The sequence below is a fragment of the Paralichthys olivaceus genome, chromosome 23 (assembly GCF_024713975.1).
Source record: "Paralichthys olivaceus isolate ysfri-2021 chromosome 23, ASM2471397v2, whole genome shotgun sequence".
Lineage (NCBI taxonomy): Eukaryota > Metazoa > Chordata > Actinopteri > Pleuronectiformes > Paralichthyidae > Paralichthys > Paralichthys olivaceus.
Genome location: NC_091115.1, coordinates 1,470,001 through 1,490,859, shown reverse-complemented (window position 1 = coordinate 1,490,859; position 20,859 = coordinate 1,470,001). Strand labels below are relative to the sequence as shown.

At 44.7% G+C, this 20,859-nt stretch overlaps 1 protein-coding gene across 3 annotated transcripts in view; it reads left to right on the top strand.

Annotated features, from left to right (window-relative positions):
• LOC109643734 (plexin-B2-like) overlaps positions 1-20,859 on the top strand; it is a 96,863-nt gene that overhangs the window by 59,431 nt on the left and 16,573 nt on the right. For all 3 annotated transcript variants that reach the window (XM_069519572.1, XM_069519571.1, XM_069519573.1), the window contains 8 exons: positions 14,431-14,948; positions 15,052-15,393; positions 15,676-15,814; positions 17,133-17,278; positions 17,355-17,534; positions 17,930-18,064; positions 18,816-18,916; positions 19,281-19,407. In XM_069519572.1, coding sequence (XP_069375673.1) covers positions 14,433-14,948; positions 15,052-15,393; positions 15,676-15,814; positions 17,133-17,278; positions 17,355-17,534; positions 17,930-18,064; positions 18,816-18,916; positions 19,281-19,407 — 1,686 coding nt within the window. In that variant the 5' untranslated portion in view covers positions 14,431-14,432. The remainder of the gene's footprint in view (positions 1-14,430; positions 14,949-15,051; positions 15,394-15,675; positions 15,815-17,132; positions 17,279-17,354; positions 17,535-17,929; positions 18,065-18,815; positions 18,917-19,280; positions 19,408-20,859) is intronic.

Here is a 20,859-nt window from a genome sequence, read left to right as displayed (position 1 = left end):
GAAGCTGCTGTTGTAGTTTTATTAAAAATCACATCTGATAATGTGATTCTGCTCTGATTGGAAATGTATTGTTCATTTTTTTTATTATAGCACAAGATTCATTTAAGAACACAGTTGAAATATATTTATTTATCATCCCGGTATTTGTATTTTATGTGTATTGTGTATTTTATGAGTATCGTGTGCAGTTTCACAACAACATCTTCACAATCGTATTAATTTAAAGCTGCTTCTGTTTGAATATTTAACTTTGGATTATTTGGTCATTAAAGAAAAGTTTGACAAAATATAAGAACAAATGTTTTAGTCAGTTTATTTTTTTTTCGACGACCGAGAGAAGAAGGAACGACTGAGTCAAAAAGTCGCCGAGTGTTTGAAGCAGAGAGACAAAGAAAAAAAAAATAGAGGAGGAGAAGGACAGAGAGAGGGAGAGAGAGGGAGAGGGAGGGAGTAGTAACCTTTTCCTGCAGCTACTTCTACTTCCATAATTGGATTCTGACTTTCTGCTCTCTCTCTCTCTCTCTCTCTCTCTCTCTCTCTCTGTCTGTCTGTGTGTGTGTGTGTGTGTGTGTGTGTCTCCTGTTCAGCCTCTCGAGACGATAGATCAGATAGAGCCTCGAGAAGATAGAGCCCCCCCCCCCCCCCCCCCCCCGTCGTAGCTGCAGGTTTTATGTTTTCACGTCGTCCGTCCACTAAATATGATCAAATATCTTCTAATCATCTCAATTATCTTCCGTCTCGTAGAAAAACATCTTGTTCCTTAATTTTTTTAAATTTTTATGAGTATTATATATTTTTTTATGAGTATTATCATAAACTGCTGACAGTCAGTTTGTTCAAACTGTGACTCATTACTTTATCCCCTGCAGGCCTCAGCTCTAATTACATCTACGTGTGAAATTCAACAGAAGCACCAAAGTGACGTTTGGTTTAATACTGAATTTCTGAGCTACGTGAGAATTTGTTCGGCAGCTTAGTGGAAACGTGTGAGTTGAGAGATAATGGGAATAAAAAACAGAATAAAAAACAAAGTTGCACAAAACCACCTCCAGTGTCATCGTCGTAAAAACACAACGAATGAAATAAAACAACGTTTCAACCGTTTTCTCACAAACTGCTGCTCTCTGTGGAAAAACAGAATATTTATAACACCAGAGAGCTTTTTATCTTCAGGTCGTTTCTTTGCTGCAAAAAAATAAAACCATCATTAGCAACGAGATAGTTAGTGAAGTTAATCGTGGAGTCGTCTTCACCTGCTCAGTCGGGTCCGAACTCATTTTCCAGGGTGTGTGTGTGTGTGTGTGTGTGTGTGTCAGAGACGTCCCGCAACTTTAAATTATTTACACACACGTATGATTTTAAACCTCTTAATATTTTCCTGCACTTTTGTCTGAACCTGTTAAAAGTAAATTATTAACGAGGTTTTGTTTGGAGGAGGTGGTTCAGCTGTTCACTTGTCCCCTCAAACCAAAGTAGAAGAAAAATAAGCTCCGACGCTGCCGAGCAAAACACGTAAATTAAATAAACTGATCTGAAGCAGGTTCAAAATATTCACCTTTTAGTTTAAAATTCTCCACTGAGGAGTAAACAGACGCTCAGCTGAGGATGATGGGACGTTAAGGACACGTCAGGGTTCGTCCTCTGACGGCGAGGATCATATTTGTCATGAGGATCCACCCAATGTTAGATTTTCTGAAGGTCTGGAGCTTCTCATGGATTTATTTCGGTGTCAGTCTCCACGCCTACACAATCCCGCTGGAATCGGGATGTGTGGACAAGTTGTTTCTGATTTAAAAATCCCAGAGAACCTCGGCTGCATCGTCTCTCAGAGAGCGTGATGCTGAGACTGAGCTGGAGCGTGGCGCAGGAGAGGGATAAAGGCAGAAATGAGAAAGCGGCTCACTCCACAGTTAGTTCCTGTATGAGATATTATATAATGGCTCATATTGAAGATAATAGTGGGATAAGCGAGAGCAGTAATGATGTGATATATGAAATCCTCAGCAGGAAACTCATACCCAGCTGTTATCTCCTGCCAAGTTGTGGAGGAGAAATGAAGGAGAAACTTTATATTAAAAGACCCTGCAGCGCTTTGTGTCAATATCTCACTTCATATTCCAACAGAAACCTGCTCAATAATACAACTTCTGATTATTAAAGAGACGCCTCGGCATCTTAAAACCGAAATTAAGATTTAAATGTGACGAAATTTCACTTATTGTTTGCAACGACAAAGAAAATAGTTCAACCAGAGTGGATGAGCGATTATCTCACACTCAACGTTTTCACATTCTGCTGTAACGTGACCTGTTGTGTTTTATTTTTAATTCACCGTAGAATCAATATTTTGTCTCGCTTCTGTTCCGTGATGGGTTTTTATTTAATTTCATATTTTTACTTTTTGTATTCAGGCGTCTGTCGGATCTCGATGAAGTACAAAAAAAAGTGTTGACGTGATTAAAACCGCAGCTGTTTCTCTCAGGAGGTGGTGGAGACCAAACCCGGAGCTAAAACATTCGTTAGAAATGATCTTGATGAACATTTAGTTTTTGAAAACCACGAGGCGTCTGGCAGTAGTTTCCTCTTCTCTCGTGAGTTCAGTCACATCTCTGAGTCTTTTTCCATCTTTGTTGTTTCCATCCTCAGGACAGTTTTTTTGTTTATCACAGTTCTCGCTCTCTAACCTCTAAGAATCCGCTCTGTCAAAAACACCACGCTGCTTCATCTTTTATTCATATTTCACGAGGCGTACTTTCCTGCCTGCCTCTCTCAGAAGCTTCCACAGCAGCGGTCACTGAGCTTCTCTCTCCTCCCAGTCACTCATCACCTTCCTCTCGTCGCTTCCACTTTTCATGTCGGCTCCCTCTCTCCTCCTGTTTCCTCCCGGAGCAGAGGTCTTGAGAGGAAAAGGTTCCCTCGCCCTCTCCTCCTCTGTTCTCTGTCGCTCGCAGCTCCTTCTCCTCTTTTCTCTTTACTCACCGACAAATGGAAAGGCGCCGCTGACCTCGTTCTCTTCCCTCTCTCTCTTCTTAACCTTCTGAAAATCCGATAGCAGACGTCTCCCCGGGAGCTTCTCGCAGTGAATCTGAATTCACGTTATCCGTTTTTTGTTTTTCATTTGCATCGACGTGATGTAGGAGAAAAATAAGAAATACAATCTCACGACAAGTAAAATATTAGATTAATCAGTTAAAAGATCTAATGATAAATGAAAGGTTCCTGGAACTGAACCCTGTGGAACCCCAGAGAGACATGACCTGGGTGCATCTTTCTGATTCACAACCTTCAGCTCCAGTGTTTTTAGTTTTTCAGCCAACTGGACGAAACAATCGACCAATAAGAGTTTCATGGGCAGGATTAAAAATGGAGATGTCAATATCCTTTGTCCGTGATAAATAGGCGGCGAAGAAAAAGTACCACAAAAATGACCAGCAGACGGATAAAGATTGATGCACGTGAACACATTACTCCGTTGATTGATGAATGTGAGTCCCAGTTTTTTTTTTGGGAACGTTCTCATCGTTAGTTATTTTATCGAATCTGAGAAACGACTTTGCTGAATGTAGATCAGTTCATTCACATGTTTCCTGTCCAGGCCTCTGTACTAACTCCAGCTTGTTATGTCAACACACACACACACACACACACACACACACACCAAGGGTATAATAGCCCCGGTCAAGCATAACAGGATAGAGGCAGGTTTTCATAACACCCCGACATCCCATCTGTAAATACTGTGTTGTGTGTACGTGTGTGTACGTGTGTGTATGTCTGTGTGTGTGTGTTCACCTCTGTTACACACCCACACTCCTCACCTTTTTTTATCTGCCCTTTTATTCTCTCACATTCTCTCTACACACACACACACACACACACACACACACACACACACACACACGGACAGACTCTCTCTCTGGTTCCCACAGTGCAGTGGTGTAATCAACGCTTCATATTGTAACAAGAGATTAGTGCTGCTCAGCGAAAAATCACAATCTGCCCTGTCAGATAGCACAGCCAGCACAGGTTTGATCACACACACACACACACACACACACACACACACACACACACACACACACACACACACACTGGTTCTCATGGCTACAGAAAAGTACTACCTGCAGAGGCTGTAACGAGCGTCTGTATAATTGGTGTCTTCTCTCACAGTATCAGCCTTTACAGCAGCTCTCTTATAATTACCGGGGCAGTCTAATACCTGCAGAGCTTCACTTTAAACACAATGCGTCTCCCCCTCAGATGATTTTATATCACCTGTTCGGCCTGGTGTGACGTGACCGGCTTATCGGCTTCACCCTGAGCCGCGATCACGTGTTTCCACCTCGCCAGCAAGTTCTCACCTGCAAACCTGCACAACGACAACCGGTGTATTACAAACCATCAAACAACAAGGCAGTCACCCACGGACCTTTCCTCAAAAGCGCAAATTGCACTTTTCCTCCGCTGATTAATTAGTGAGTGTGTCTGTGTCTGTGTGTGTGTTCTAGCTGTGTAATTGTTTCCTCCCAGCATTCACTATTCACAAACACATGCACAAACATCCTGAGGGCTGAGCGAGAGAGATGTAAACTGAAGGTCTCTCTATCACTCTCCAGCAGCAGGCTGTCTCCGACTGATAGCACATATACTGCTGCACACACACACACACACACACACACACACACACACACACACACACACACACACCTCAAGGCTGCTGTAAGATTTTTTTTTTACTTGTCTTTTCACTAAGAGGCTGATGGAAGTTTTGTACTAAACACACACACACACACACAGTCTCTTTGCTGTCGTAGCCACTAACATGGCAGACGCTTGGTTTATGAGACTGAGGAAAATCACTTCAGTGTCTGGCAGAGAAGTGTTCAGCTGGTATTAGCCTCTAAATTCACCCTGCACATGAATAATGTGGATTCTCTGCTAACACCCTCATATATTATAACCTGGACAGTCAGACTGTGTGTGCATGTGCGTGTGTGTGAGTGTGTGTGTGTTATCATACCTGCTGCTGTCATTTCCAGGCATCGCGGCCAGAACATCTGGAAAAGTTCAACAATGGAAATTAGAGTCATTTTTGATAAGATGATAAACAGCTGGAAGTTTTGTTCTCAGTTAGACATCAAACCCCCCCCCCCCCACACACACACACACACACACACGTGATATGTGACAGTGAAATAAATATATTTGGGTTCTGCTCTGTTGAAGATGTCACCTTCACCGTCGTCTGACATTTAACTGAGAAAATATTTGGAAGATTAATCGATAATAATAATAAGATAAGATCAAGGTTATCGATCCCACGCGAAGTAGATTCCCTCATTACAGCAGCAGATAGTTAGAACGGACTGATGATAATATCAGTATTTGTTGATGTAATAAACTTTATTAACGCGGCTTTAAACAGATTTAATCAGCCTCCGGTGTCTCTTCGCTTCATTTTCACCGAGTCTCCGGGTAGAAAGTCGAGCGCCGTCTTTCCGGGCCACTCTTCTTTAGGGCTTAGTTTTCTGGCGTGTCCCAGAATGCACCCCTCACAACTTAAACACAGCGACTTAGCGACGGCATGATCTGCCTCTGTGTCTGACTCTTCATTTCTTCTGCTTTTATCTCTCGCAGGCTCATAAATAGCTTCACGTTCTTTACCTCTTTGTTGTCTCCTCTCACTTCTATGTGCACACACACACACACACACACACACACACACTGGATGAGGTGTGTGTAGCCTGGAGGTAAACGCTGCGGTTTATTATGTAGCGTTTGTTTGAAACACTGGAGGGTTCATGAGTCTCTCGTACGTCTCTGCTCCGTTTTATCTTCATCTCAGTCGAGCTCAGAAACGTCGGACTCTCCAGTTAAATAAATCATTTGCTGACTTATTTAAATAAAAGTTTTAAATGCCAGTCAGCTGCTGCTCTGAGGACGGTGAATGTTTAAAACTACACGTTGTGGTGACACACTGGCGAGGCTGGGTTTTCCCAGCAGGCCGTGTGTTGTGTGTGCGTTGATAAGGAGGGTTGTGGATGGATGGGTGAACACGCAGCAGAAAAGCAGAGGCTCGTTCATTCAGGCCTGAGCCACCATGACGCTCTGCAGCCGCCGCTCTGCCAAGAGCTGCAGCCGTCACCAACATTCACACCCGGCTGAGGATCAGTGACTGAACAGCTTCACGTCCAGTTGTTCTGTTTGTTGTTCGGTCTGCACCACATCCTCCAGCTTCACAAACAGAGCGGTTACTGGGAGAAGTTGAAGAAGTTTGTCGCTCGGGGACTCGATCACGACAACGACCATCACATGTGACTCTCCAGAGTTTTGAGTCGAGCTTAACTTTGAATTAACCGGTGAACTTAACTAAACTTCAGGTTCTGCGGACTGAGTTCTTTATTTACTGCAGATATAAGTTTTCACTGAAGAGGAAACGTGCTCTCTCTCTCTCTCTCTCTCTTGCTCTCCTGTGGACGGTTTCTCAATTTAGATTCAGACTTGATTTGAAGCGATGCCTCAATTCAGCCCAAACTCACCAAGCACAAACTGTACCAAACAAACGTGGAGCGTGATGTCCGCTCTCGTTACGCTCAGCCCGGCGTCTCTGTCGGTCCGCGGAGGTGCTGGATGTGGATTAAGGCGTAAAATAGATATGAACACTCACCCGGAAACAAATCAAGCACCGTCAGCACTTTGGAATTGAGCAGAAAGGCTGCAGGGTGTGTGGAAAGCTGCTTTTTCAGTTCTCTCAGCGTTACTCTGGAGTCAGTGGAACAGCAAAGCTTCATTTTAAAGTAAATACATGCAGATAATAATTTACCGAGGATAAAGGAGCAAATGAAGTTTTGTGTCGTCCAACAGGTCAAAATCCTTTGCAGAGAAACCATTGTTTAACGTCGGGATTTGAACGTGGCTTCCAGCCGCTCTGGGCCTGGGAGGGAACAGAGTTATCTGTGTTTTAATCAGCCCAGAACGTCGAGGAGAGGAGGGGACGCTCTCCCTCGTTCTTTCTCTCTGGGTCTGTAATAAGGCTTCTCGCTCTAAATCCTTTAATCTGAGGAGGAATGAAGGCGATGTCTCTGTCTTCTGGCTGCGAAGAACAATCTCCCCCTCACACACACACACACACACACACACACACACACACACACAAACCTCTGCAGAGACAGAGACAGACCTTGTTAATTGAGAGCTGCCTGTGTGTTTGTGTGTGTGTGAGTGAGAAAAGGTTCTGAGGAGTTTAAAAGACGAGAAACGTTTCAAAAGGGGTTCAAAAGTTTGGACAGGACTCACACACACACACACACACACACACACACACACACACACACACACACACACACACACACACACACTGAGCTGCTGGCTGAGCTCCATGTGTACAGTGAGCGCTAATTATTTCTTGATAGGACTTTAGAGAGGCGAGCAGTTTTTAATAAAGTGCTTTTACACCCGGCTCTCGCTCCGCTTCTCCCTCTCGCTCTCTGTCGAGCAGATAGAGTGGGGTTTAATTTCCATTGTGTGGAGAGAGGCTGTAAATCTGCTGGATGGCGTCCAGACGTAATGACTCTGCAGTCGTGAGGGCTGTGCACCCCTGTGACACGCCGCTGCTCTGCTCTCCACGCCTCAGGCTCGCTTGTGCTCAGCGTTAGCAAGTGGAAGTGGAAGCAGCCTCCTGTCAGCAGAACTCGTTTCCGCGTAGCTGTGTGTCCGTGTGCCAGTCAGCCAGAAGTGTATTCGTTCCCATGGCAACCTCTGCGACCTCCGATGTGTGGTAACAGCATACGGATGTGGGGTAATGATGCAGCACCTCTGGCCGTCTTGTGGCCAGGACACAATGGACGTGAGCCTGCAGTTAACCCACGTCTGAAACCGCTAATGTCGCCAAAACATCCCGAGACAAATGTGTTTGGCCTTTTACGGGTAAAAACGTGTCAGTGGATATCGATATATATATCACGCTACCGATTTCCACTGACCCTACTTCTCAACAATGTCCTCGTCTTCTGAGCCCTGGGCTGTGATGTTGAGTGTGTGCGTCAACCTAACCTGCTGTGGCTGCAACTCTATTCCTATTTCCTCGTTTGACCTCTTTTCATACGAAACAGCAACTTAAATGAAACGTGAGCGTTCTGGTGGATCTTCCTGCAGCCGGCTCTTCAGACTGCAGCTAATTAATCAGATTATAAGGTTTTTTTTAATCCAATTCTCCAAATAGCTGCTGGTTTTCCTGCATCTAATGATTTTAATTTCCATTCAGGTCGTTGGGCTATTAATGAAATCATTCCATCACACGGTGATTATCACATGTTGTTTGAATTAACTCTGTGTGGTCACTTCGGGTAACGAGCACAACAGCCGCCTCGTGATTGGTCGTGTATCAGTGGGACCTTGATACCGCAGCTCCACGCCTGGATCGTTCCTGGAAGTTTGAAGTTGCTGCTTTGGTGCGAGGGATAATTAATGCAGGGAAACTTGCACACAAGGACACACACGCTCTCATCAGCGTGCGTTATTGTCAGATTAATGGAAGGTGCAGCAGCAGAGACGTGGTTGTTAATCGCTCACTCCAACGCTGAGGACACAGCCACTAAATTACATTTGCATAATACAGAATTAATCTGAGTTTACCTCCAGGAAATGGGATCATGTTTTTTTTTTTTTCCACTCCTCTCTTTGTCTCTCATCCTTCTCTTTACCTTCGTCTTTAGCTGCGCAGAAAAACTTTGCGATGCATCGATGTGAAGTCATATTTATTTTAGGAGATTGATTTCCAACCTCGCAGGCTGTCGGAGGATTTCTCTTCATCTCGTTGTGCTGCAAAAATAAATTTGCACTGACTGGAAACTTTGCTCGACGCTGGTGATCCATTACAGGGAACATCTCCTCGCCTCCAGATTAGTTTTGCCAAACTTTGGGTTTTTGTGGAGACATTTTGAAAACTGGCAACAGTGGTGGAGCATTTACACCAAAGATTTTTCACCTCTTTACTTCATAATTTAGTTCTCTTAGTATTTTCTGTAAGTTCGACATATTCTTCCTGATAAGAGGCGAAACCTCTCGTCTCGTCTGGACTTCGATTTAGTTTTTAAAACCCGTCTGGTTGTTTACTGGTTTGTGTATAAATCTTGTTTCCTGTGTTTAGTGTGTGAGCTCACAGTCTGTGTCTCTGTCGCTCGTCACAGTTCGTCTTTGTCTCGCTCGCTGTGTCACTGCCCTGCTGAGACGTTACCAAGTGGTACTGTACAGAGGTTTGTGTGTGTGTCTGTGTGTGTGTCTCTGTGTGTGTGTGTGTAAAGCACTCTGTCTGTTTAATAGCTGCTGACCTCTCAGACCTTCTATCATAAGACTAATCCTCTTCTCAAAGGTCGACGTATTACAGGCTCTTATTTTGTCGTTGTGTAATCGTGTCCACTTTGAGGTTAACACAGAACAGGGTCATTTGTGTTGTTCGAATCCTCTGAGCTTTATTTAACTGCTCATGTCGCTGGACAAATGACTTCCTGTTGTCCTTTTCTTGAGTTCCACCCACTCGCTCCGTCTCCGTTTGCACGTCTGTGTGATTTGTACAAAATAACTCAACAACGCATGGACGGATTTTCCCCAGACACAGAGGGAATATTACTTCGAGCATTTATATCCATATGATTAATGTTTGGAGCTGATGGGTCAAAGGTCAAGCTCAACCAGCGACGTCAAAAAGCTGGAAAATGACATCATGCATAGTTCGAAATGTATATTGAAGTTATTTCTGCATCTTACTGGACTAAAAACACAACTTTAACTTTTTTTTAATCTGTAGAATAAAAAAACAGACATTAATGCAGAAACTCGCCGCCGCTCCGATGCTTTTCATTGAAACCATTACAACCACCGTGTCGATTTGAACGGACACTAATTATTTATAATGCAAGAGAAACTGTCAAATCATTTGCATTTCGAATGTTATTTGACACCTTTTGGTCTCTGTGTGAAAAAGCGCAGACAGATGAATACACACAGAAGAATGAGGTACTGATAGATATGAGGATATTATTTATTTTAGGGGACTGAGAGCATGTTCTGTTGTGTTGGTTTGTGCAGCAGGATGAATAATTCTGCTGGGACCGGAGCAGACAGCGCGCGCGCAGCTGATCGATGAGCTGCGGCGTCTTCGTGTCCCCTGTTCTCTTCGCTGTTTTAGTTTTATTCTCACTTTGTCTAAGCCACGCTCTCCTCCAGGCCTCTTCATTACGACCAATAAGAACTGGATTTCCCCGCGGGCCCTGCCAATCACAACACTCATATCCCCTCCAGGCCTGGCCAATCAGCTCCAGCGTTCCTCCAGCCCGATGTCATGAATGGCTAATGACGCCCGGCTGCTGGGCATGAATGTAAATCAGATCCCATCGCTGCTTTTTACAGCGTTGAATAAGAAAAACTCTTTCTGCTGTCGAGAAAATAAAGAAGCCGACGTGACTACAATCAGAGCCAACGTCTAAATATTAGAATCGGTCCTGACTCAAGACTCTGACTGAAGAAAGGATCTGAGACGTGTGGATCCAGGGAGCGAACGGGAGGACGACAGGACAGTCATCACAGGCTTTTGTGACGTGTCCGAGAGTTGGTGCGCTCGGTTTGACTTCCTGTTTACAACTGTTAACTACAACTTCAGTCAAAGTTCTCGAAACATCTTTTACACATTTGCCTTTAAGGCAGTTTTCAGACAGTTCTGGAGTTAACGTATGAAGGAGGAGATGTTCCGAGTCAGAGGACAATCAGCAGGAGGCAGGACGAGGCGAGGGGTGGAGCCTGTAGAGCAGCAGGAGACAGGACGTATAAATTCTGCCGTGGAAAGATCAGTGTTGTTTACAGCTCATCCACATCGGCGTCGGCCCTTATCGCCAAAAAATCTGGACTCTCCTCGTTGACCTCTTCGTCCTCTACGAGCTTGGATTCTTGTTTTGCTCTGCAGGTCTGAGAGCAGCTCTATATGCAGAGAGGGGGAGAAAGAATGTGAATTACAAAAGAAAAACTCTGGAGAGGTTAGACAGAGAGAGAAAATCACTCAGGCTTTATTCCCCTGGCTTCGGCTCCTGCAGACATTCCTGGATTTAGTTTCCCTCAAAACTTTTTAGCAGAAAGGGTCAGAGCTCGAGACTTTTTACACAGCGTGCACTCAGGATTTTAATGAGTCTCAGATCTGTGTGTGTGTGTGTGTGTGTGCGCTCTCTCACTTTTCCATTACTACATTTATCCCTCCTTTGTTGGTAACCAGTTCTCTACCTTGCGTGTTGCCTGTGCACAGTAATCTCTCTCACTCGAACACACACAGACTTGGAGACGGTTGTAAGAAAATATTTAAGCAGACGATCTCGTAAATAAATTCTGTCACACAGAACTGAGATCTGCCAGAGCTTAAATCTGTCTCCAGGTAAAACAGACGAGTCAGAGATGGAAAGAACGAGTGGAAAGAACAAGAGGAGCGCTGATACATGCACTACTTAAGATGGATGGATGATACTTGGATACTTGGATGGATGGATAGATGGATGAATGGATGAATACTTGGATGGATGGAACAGTCGCTCCATCAAAACTTCAAAACTTAAGTTGTAAAAGTCGAACTGTTGCTCACACACACACACACACACACACACACACACACACCTTGTACGTCTTAGACACAGTTTATTCCTCTGCTGACACCAGTCATATTAAAAAGAACGATAGAGACTAAAGCAGAGGAAAGAGAGGAAGAGACTAAAGCAGAGGAAAGAGAAGAAGAGACTCAAGCAGAGAGGAAGAGACTAAAGCAGAGGAAAGAGAAGAAGAGACTCAAGCAGAGAGGAAAGAGAGGAAGAGACTAAAGCAGAGGAAGGAGAAGAAGAGACTCAAGCAGAGAGGAAGAGACTAAAGCAGAGGAAAGAGAAGAAGAGACTCAAGCAGAGAGGAAGAGACTAAAGCAGAGGAAGAGACTAAAGCAGAGGAAGAGACTAAAGCAGAGGAAGATAGAGGTGAGATGCTGACGGAGCGCTGACATTGATCCTGAGAGTAAAAACCAGAGATGAATCTTCTTTCATGTGGCAGATGCTCACACAGACCAGACAGAGACGGTGAACACAGCCGCCATCTTGATCCCTTTTTATTGTTCAGTGGGCGTCTGAGAGAAGTGGAATTTAATGAGAGAGGAGGACAGACACACACACACACACACACACACACACACACACACACACACACAGGTGAAGCAGGACTGATACGAGCTGTGTGTAGGTTTCACCCTCATCTGTGAAACCACATTTACTAACAAGAAGGTTTTTTAAACAGGAAACTGGTTCACGAGGTTTAACTTTCAAATATTCCCCTGTCCACTCTAATGAGAACATTCTGTAAAACAGAAATGTTCCTCTGCACTTGAACCTCTCGTCCACACACACAGACTGTTCTAAACTTTCAAACTCTTCAAACTTTTTCCTCCATTTTTTTAGATCCTTATTATTCACGAGGTTTCAAACCTGGAAAACAAACGTGAAACTGTTCGAATGTGAGGCGATGAAACACGGCGAGAACAAAAACACAAATATGTTTGCAGAGATTTGACTTTTCAGCCGATTAAAACTTTATGCACGGCTTTAAAACTTAACGTCAATCATGCGAAAGCTTATTTTATTAAATGTAACACTTTCAAACACTGAGTTTCAACCTCACAAAGCTTTTCTTTTTTCAGTTTGGGAATACGACGTGATATTTATCCTGCATTATTCAAATTTCTGTTGGTTTGATACTAATCATGAGAGAAAAGTGTTTGCAGGTTGATTCTGGTATAAGTGAAAATGATTCATAAACAGATGTCAACATCCATCAGATCTGCAGAAATAATGTTTCGTACAAGTCTCTGATTCAAACGTCTCTCAGCCTCCGGGACTTTCCTCTCGCAGTCAGTTTTCTCTGCTGGTTTCTGTGTGTTCGGGTAATTCAGTCGAGCAGGTGGGTGGAGAGATAAGTCTTTTCACACTAATAAATCCCTTTGCAATGAAGCGAACTGAAGTGAATTCAATTTAGCGCAGAGTGAAATCACACAGGAAGCAGCCAGGTAATTGACCACCAATCACAACTCTCTGATAGCTCCAGTAAAATCCGCGATTGGCCGGCGAGATGCCCGATCACGGAAGCGTAAACAAACGCGGTGTTGACTCTGGGCACTCTGAGTAATCGTGCAGAAGCCGAGACGACGACGACGAGAAACGCTTTGGTGACGCGCTCAGCTGAGACTGAGGAGCGAGGAAGAAATGAACGAGGAACTCCTCGTAGAGTTCGTCGGTGAGTCACCGGACAATAACCTGAGAGCGACGCGGTTTGTAAACAGATCAAAGAGCCGTTGCTATGGCGACAGAACACAGGAGCCGTGTTTTAGAGGCTGTGATCAAACACACATTTAGACTAATGGGAGGTGACACTCAGAGGGTCACACAACTAATTACTACACACACACAAACACACACACTTTGGTCTTTGGTAAGATAATCTTGCTCACAAAACTTTGAGGCAGTTACCTACGACTTTTCCTCTTCTTCCTCCTCCACTTGCTCCTCCTTCTCTTCCTCCTCCCTCTTATTCCTCTTCCTCTTCTATCTTCTTCCTCCTTTTCCTCTTACTCTTCCCTCCTCCTTTGTCTTCTTCATCCTCCTCCTCTTCCTCTCTCTTCCCCTCTTTCTTCCTCCCCCCCTCCTCCTCCTCCTCCTCCTCCTCCTCTCTCCTCTTCCTCTTCCCCCTCCAGTAAAGGATGTGCATGCTAAATAAGAAGCTCCTCATTATTGCTCCTCTCGTCTCTTTCCTCCTCGAGTTTTTCTGCTGCCGTCGCAGCTGAGCTGGACGGAGCCTCAGAGCATCGTTCAGATTCTGCTTCGTTTAGAAAACCACATTAACTGACTCCTGGTTCAGGTTCAGAGGGTTTGTTGTTCATTTATTTCATTGTCCATTAATACATCTGTGGTTTTTATTTATTAATAATCAATCATTTTGTCCAAATATGCCAAAGTCCGGCGTCTTTGTCCAAAACTCAAAGATTCTCATTAAAAGAATAAACAATGTTCGTCTGCTTCATTACTTTTCCATCATCAACGTGATGTTTCTTCCACTGATGAACCGATTGATCGTTGTAGCACTAATTATTCCAGAACTTTATAATGATGAGTCGATTTAATGTTTCATTGATCAACAGAAAAACATCTAAAATAATGAAACAAAAAGAAATGAAACTGAACTGAGCAGAGTTTAATGGTTATTTGTCGTTACGCTTCTGCTAATATTCAGTTTTTCCAAGAGAATTTACAATTAAAAATATTAATTGAATTCGTTTTTGAAGCAGGAAAATCTAGTTTGCAAAACATCTGATATTTTTTTCCGCCCTGACGATATCGTGTGTATGTTGTGTTTTTCCTCCAGACATGATGGAGCGGTGGTGGGCGTGGCAGTTTGCCCTGGTCGTCCTGGCAACCATTAACCTCAGCACCTCCAATGGCAAGAACGCCGAGTTCCTCTCCGACACTCTGATCAACAACATAGTGGCCAACCCTGCCACGGGCCGGCTGTACGTCGGCGCCGTCAACGCCCTCTACCAGCTGAGCCCCGACCTGGTGGTGGAGTCCCGCACGGAGACGGGCCCCAAGCGTGACAACAGACAGTGCACGCCGCCCGTCACCGAAGCCTGCGAGGAGGCCGTGGACACCGACAACCACAACAAGCTGCTGCTGGTGCACGGCGCCGGAGACCTGCTGGTGGTGTGCGGCAGCGTCTTCAGAGGAATCTGCTCGCTGAGGAACCTGAGCAACGTGGAGCAGCTGATCTACTTCAGCGACAACAAAGGGGAGAAGTCGTATGTGGCGAGCGCCGAGGAGAGCGTCTCCGTGGTGGGAGTGATGTCATACTTCTCCAAGGAGAAAGACAACTTCACTGTGTTCCTGGTGAGGATGAAACATACACACACACACACGTCATCTTTGATTCTAAATAAACAAATATCTCCTCTGTGGCGTTGAGTGTTTGAGTTCCTCGTCTCCTCCTCAGGTCGGTAAAGGCTACGGCAGCCATGACAGCACCAAGCTCATCTCCACCCGCATCCTCCAGGCCTTCGGCGATTGGGTGATTTTCGACAGCATCATCGAGGCCTCGGCGGTCCAGGCCAACCCTTTCGTCCTGCGCTACCTCCACGACTTCCGCTTCACCTTTAAAGACGGCGGCTTCGTGTACTTCCTGTTCTCGCGGACGCTCGGAGTGCAGGACACCAAGAACTTCACGTTCATCTCCAGGATGTGCGAGGACGACCACGGTTACTACTCGTACACGGAGTTGCAGCTGAACTGCAGCAGCACCGGCGACTACAAATACAACAAGTACAACAAAGCTCAGGTAACGTCGGACGCTGGATAGTCGTTTTTATTAAAAAGGCAGCAGTGAGTTGGAAAAACATATTTAGACATTTCACGTTCGGATGATTTTGTCTTAAATTGCAACCTTTCTGAGAACACTGACCCCAGAAAGGCTCAGAAATTGGATTTAACGTGCTCTTGAACTCAGAGTGGCTTCAATTTATGAGGTCCTCACTCTCACTGTGCCTCAGTTATATCACATATATTTTTTTTTTAACTGAGAACTTCTAATATTCAGCGTCTCCTTCTCCTCGTCTCCCAGGCTGCCTACGTAGGGACGCCAGGAGAGGTGTTGGCTCAGAGTATGAACAGATCGGACCAGTACAGACCCGTGTTGGCCGACGACAAGGTTCTGTTTGTCACCTTCACGTCTGACGAGGACCCGTCTTCTTCGGCCATGTGTAGGTGTCAGCTTAATGAAAACAGATGTTTCTCACATCTGTCAGCAGAATTTCCAGACGCTTTTTTATTTTCCACCCGATCTTTCGATTCAGCACAAATCTTGAGTTTTGAAGCTTAATTCTTGACGATGGAAACAAGCTGAGAAAACAAGTTTCACCAAGTGGCTCCTCTGGAGCTTTTTGATCATTTCAAATGATCCTAATCAACAGACGCAGCCGCGATTCAAAGTGAATTCTTGATCCTGAACTCAAAGTGCTCAGCAAAAATGGAAATTTAAACATCTGCATTACCAAAGCGCTGGAGAGAACTCCCATGAGTGAAAGCTCCGGAACAACTGATGGAGTTAATGAAGGCGTGTGGTGACATTTGTTTCCTCGACTGAGCAGCCAATCAAAACACGGATTTTAAAAAAGAACCTAAAAGATGAAAACAGAGTCCATGTGGACGTTTTTCAACACTTGCTCCGTTCAAGTGTTTGTGTAGTTTTAGTTCTCTCTCTCATAACAACTTGTCTTTTAATATTAAGTCCAGATAAGATGATGTAATATACATATATTTATTGATGATAGGTTTGATGTATGTGATTTAAACAGTAATAAATAGGCAAAGATACAATATAAACTCAAGAAAATGTAAAAAAAGATGGTATGTACAATATAAACAGATTCAAGTGTAACAATATTGTAATTAAATAATCATATTCACTAATTAGTTGAAATATCAGAGTGAGATATACAAGGTGCAATAATCGATCGGTTGTTTGGACGATAAAAAGTCACAGAAAACGTCTGTCACAGTTTTAACCATCGTGACGTCTTCAAATGTCTTGTTTTGTCTGCTCATCTGTCAAAACCCCAAATATTCAATATCCAGTTTGAAGTGAAACAAACAGAAACTCCTCAAACTGAAAGAGCAGCATCAAGCTAATTAATAAATTGATCAGCCGAGTGATCGATGGGGAAAACAATCGTTAGTCTCAGCTCTAATTGGCTCCGTGTGGCTCTGCAGAACTTTGTGTTATTTCACCCTCAGCAGCAGTTTGGTCGACTTTAACAACTGAAAGAAAAAAAAAAATCCTTTAAATGTTGAATTATTTAACTTTATGCAAATCCATAATTTCCCCAAGTTTTGTCGCCGCAGATGAGCGAATCTCGGCGCCTGGTTTTCTTTTATCAAAGAGGAGAAAGAAACTGGAGATAATGAGGATCTCTCCCTCCAAGTGTTTTATTTTTCTAATGTTTAACAGAAATCGTGTTTTGAAACAAAACGCAGTGAAGTGTAGTAAACAGATGATGTTGTCGTCGCTCCTGTCTGCAGGTATGTATCCTCTGCGCTCCATTAATAATCAGCTGGTGGAGATAATCGGAGCCTGTTACAGCAACAACGGCCTCATTAACAACACGGCCGCCATCTACTCGCCGTACTCCTCCAAGTCTGAGGACCTGTGCAACAGCAACAACCAGGTGAGGCGATAACGCTACGTTCATATTCAAGTTTCTACAGCGGAGCTCTTTTTTAATTCCTCCTCTGCTCCGTCAGAATGACATGGCCGTCAGATACAAGTGCGGAGCCGAGTTCCTGCCGTCCCCGCTGGCCAGCAAGGCCGAGTTCGCCTTGACGTCACAGCCCTCGTTGGTGCGTAAGGGTCACATGACCGCCGTGGCCGTGGCGGTTGAGATGGGGCACGCTGTGGCGTTCCTGGGCACCACCACCGGAGAGGTAACGACTCGCCAGCTGTCGCTACTGGAAATATTCCAGCACGATATCTCAAAAACACCTTGAAGGGAATGTCACAAAGTTTGGTACAAAAGTTCACTTGTGGATTAACTGATTAGATTTGGGTGGTCACAAGGTCAAAGGTCATGGTGACCTCATGTGATTCCATCTCAAAACTAAGACAGACCCTTCCACCACTGATGAAGTGTGGAGTTGTCTCATGAATTCCCTGTCCAGTGGGGACATTAGCGTCCAGCTCCTGTGCAGCTGAGACAGACTGTTCCTCTCGGCTCCGTGTCGTCCGGTGCGTCGTCACGTTTTGTCCCGGAGCGGCAGAGTTTACAGAGAGAGGAGGAGAGAACCCGGCGGTCTGAATCCTAACGTTTGTGTCTGTGCAGGTGCTGAAGGTGCATCTGTCGGATCATCCCGAGGTGTACGGGCGAGCGTCGGGCGACGTCACCGGAGACAAGGTCAACAAGAACCTGCTGTTCGATTCCAGCCTCCAACACCTGTACATCACCACGGAGAAAAAGGTCAATTCTCCGATTGATTATTCCTTTTTTTTTTTTTTTGCTAAATCCATTTCTCTCCCCGTTCATCAGTCTAACACGTCGACCAGCAGGTCAGACACTCAGTCGTGTGCTTACTTCTACTTTTTCCCAGCATGCACCGGGTCTGGGATTTAACGAGTCTTTAATTTATCGGGTCTGTCTCATTTGATCATTTATTCATTGCTACGATGAACACCAACACATCCGTCTGCATTACCCCGCAGGAGTCGCTCACTGATTTATCCCCTCGCTCTCTTTGTTTTTCCTCTTCGCTCTCTCCTCTCGTCATCTGTCTTTCTTTACGTTGTCCTTTCATCGCTCGCTCGCCATCATTCTCCGCCGCCGCGACGGCCTGGAATTGACGTTATTGATTGAGAAATGAATTAATTAGAATGCGCTTCAAGAGGGCAATTCACTTTAATCAAGTCAAGTTTGGAGTTGGTTCCATCTGCTCATTAAGATTTATTAGACCAGACTCTTCCTGTCAGGGAGGAAAATTATGTCCACAGCTGTTTGGAGGGTTCGGGGATCGGCCACTTCATCACTTTATTACGTGTATTGATATCAGATATGCATATATACACAAATCACCTTTGCAAAGATATAAACACGCTACATGTGTTTGATTGTTTTCTTAGATTTTTCAGAAATTCACGAAATGTTAAAGAAAGCTTATGAATATATATATATAGCTCTTTCATAATAAAAGCCTGACGTGTGTGTGTACGTGCAGATCACCAAGGTTCCAGTCCAGGCCTGTCACCTGAAGACTGACTGTCAGTCCTGCGTCTCCATGAAGGATCCGTACTGTGGCTGGTGTGTCCTGGAGGGACGGTGAGTCACTCTGTGTTTCACTGGAAGCGTCGAGGTTTCAACACACATCTGGTGTGTTGCAGTGGAAACGCAGGAAATTCTGGAAATGTGTTTTTTAAGCTTGACTGAGGTGGAAAAAAGTTTGAGTTTTATCAAGAAGAAATTGTAATGGAAAGATTAAGTGAAGCGTGGGACGCTGAGGGAAGAGACAAAACCATCAGACCTGATTTCCTCGTTAGTGAACAAACAGCTAAAGGTTGAAATGTCGTAATTTTTTTTACTTTTTTTACTTTGGGTTTATTGTTCATCTCGTTTCCTGATGTTCTTTCCACATCTGTCACGTTCACAGTTAGTCTGACATTACTCCCACCTCCTCGTCTGACAGGTGCACCAGGAAGCAGGAGTGCGACAGGTCGACGGAGGAGAACACCTGGCTGTGGTCGCCCAATCAGCAGTGCGTCCAGATCCAGGCGTTCGACCCGCCCAACCTCAGCTGCAGGAAGACGCAGCAGGTACGAGCGACGCTGTTCCTCCGTGAGCTGAGTTCAGTCCCCGCTGAGCTCGGCTTCGTTCGAACCAGCCGAACGTTCCTGAAACCGTTCGACTGGCGTTCACCGGCAGCGTCTTACCGTCAGCAGCTTCTCAGCCTCTGGTCTGTGGCCCCTCCAGGGGCCCTGGGCGGAGAGAGAAATTATAATTCACAGTTTTCCTCCTGTACAGTTTTATTATGCAGAATAGAAAGCGTTTGTGCTGACGGGTCCTTTAACACGTTCTCAGGCTGATTCAGCTCAGTGTTGTGTCACAGTCAGAAACTGATGATGACGCCGCGTTTCACTGAATCTCAGGAGAAACTTCACCAACGACAACGACACTGTTATTATAGAAACCAAAAACCTCTGGAGTCTCCTCGTCTGTGTGTGTGCGTAGTTAATTACTCCTCTTTTGTGTTTCTGACCTGGAGTCACTCTGACCTTTTCTGGACATTTGAATCTGAGGCTGTCAGGAAACGTTCCAGAACGTTCCAGAACGTATCCAGAGCAACTGAGTCAGACATTTGTGTCCTCAGATCCAGCCCCTCCAGAACGGTTCAGGAACGTGTCCAGACCTCAGTGCAGCTCAGAACCACAAACATTTTGGCAGAGGTTTGTCTTGTCGTGGTGTCGGTGAAGTCTCGTGTACTTAGCTGATCATAGACTCTAAGGCGGTTCTCTCAACACGTGTCGTTACCGCCTCACGTCTGCAGCGCTGCTTGAGTCACGGCTTGTTTCACAGAGCGGGTTTTAATCTGGACTCTGTTTCCTCGGAGATGCTTCGGTGTCAGTGTAGAACAAAAGGCTCCAGGTTTTAACCACACACATGAACCTGCTGCATCCTAATCAGGGAGTTTGGAACCACAGAGCACAGTTTGTGATTTTAATCTGATAAGACAGTCGGAAAACTTTTGTCCCATGCAGCTTCACCTTCTTCAGAAAGACGTTAAGTGAGTTTGTTCGTCTCCGGCCTGAGAGATAAAAAGTTCAAAAAGTTACAAATTAAAACTCCAGCAGTGAAATTAAAACGATGGAGGTCGACGAGGACTAATGAGACGCTGCTGTTTGAACTGCACAGATGAATAGTAATTATTACTGCACCACACACACACACACAGATGCTTCATCACGTACACCTCAGTTTCTACACTTCAGTGTGTTTGTATCAGGCCGTTGTGTTTTCTGTACCAGTGAATTAAGATGAATTTACAGAATATTTGCCTGTTACCTTGTTAAGTATTTCAGTAATTGACCAAAACTTAATTTTAAAATATCCCAGACTCCGTTTCACCAGTTTAATTTCCGGTAAATGTAAAAGGTGAATCAGTGCCAGGTCACTAAAGATGCACGAGTGTTGACTCTCATTTTTTATTTCACCTACAAACGCTTGAATTCATAGAAAATGTACCAATTTCCACCGATATGAGGTGAAAA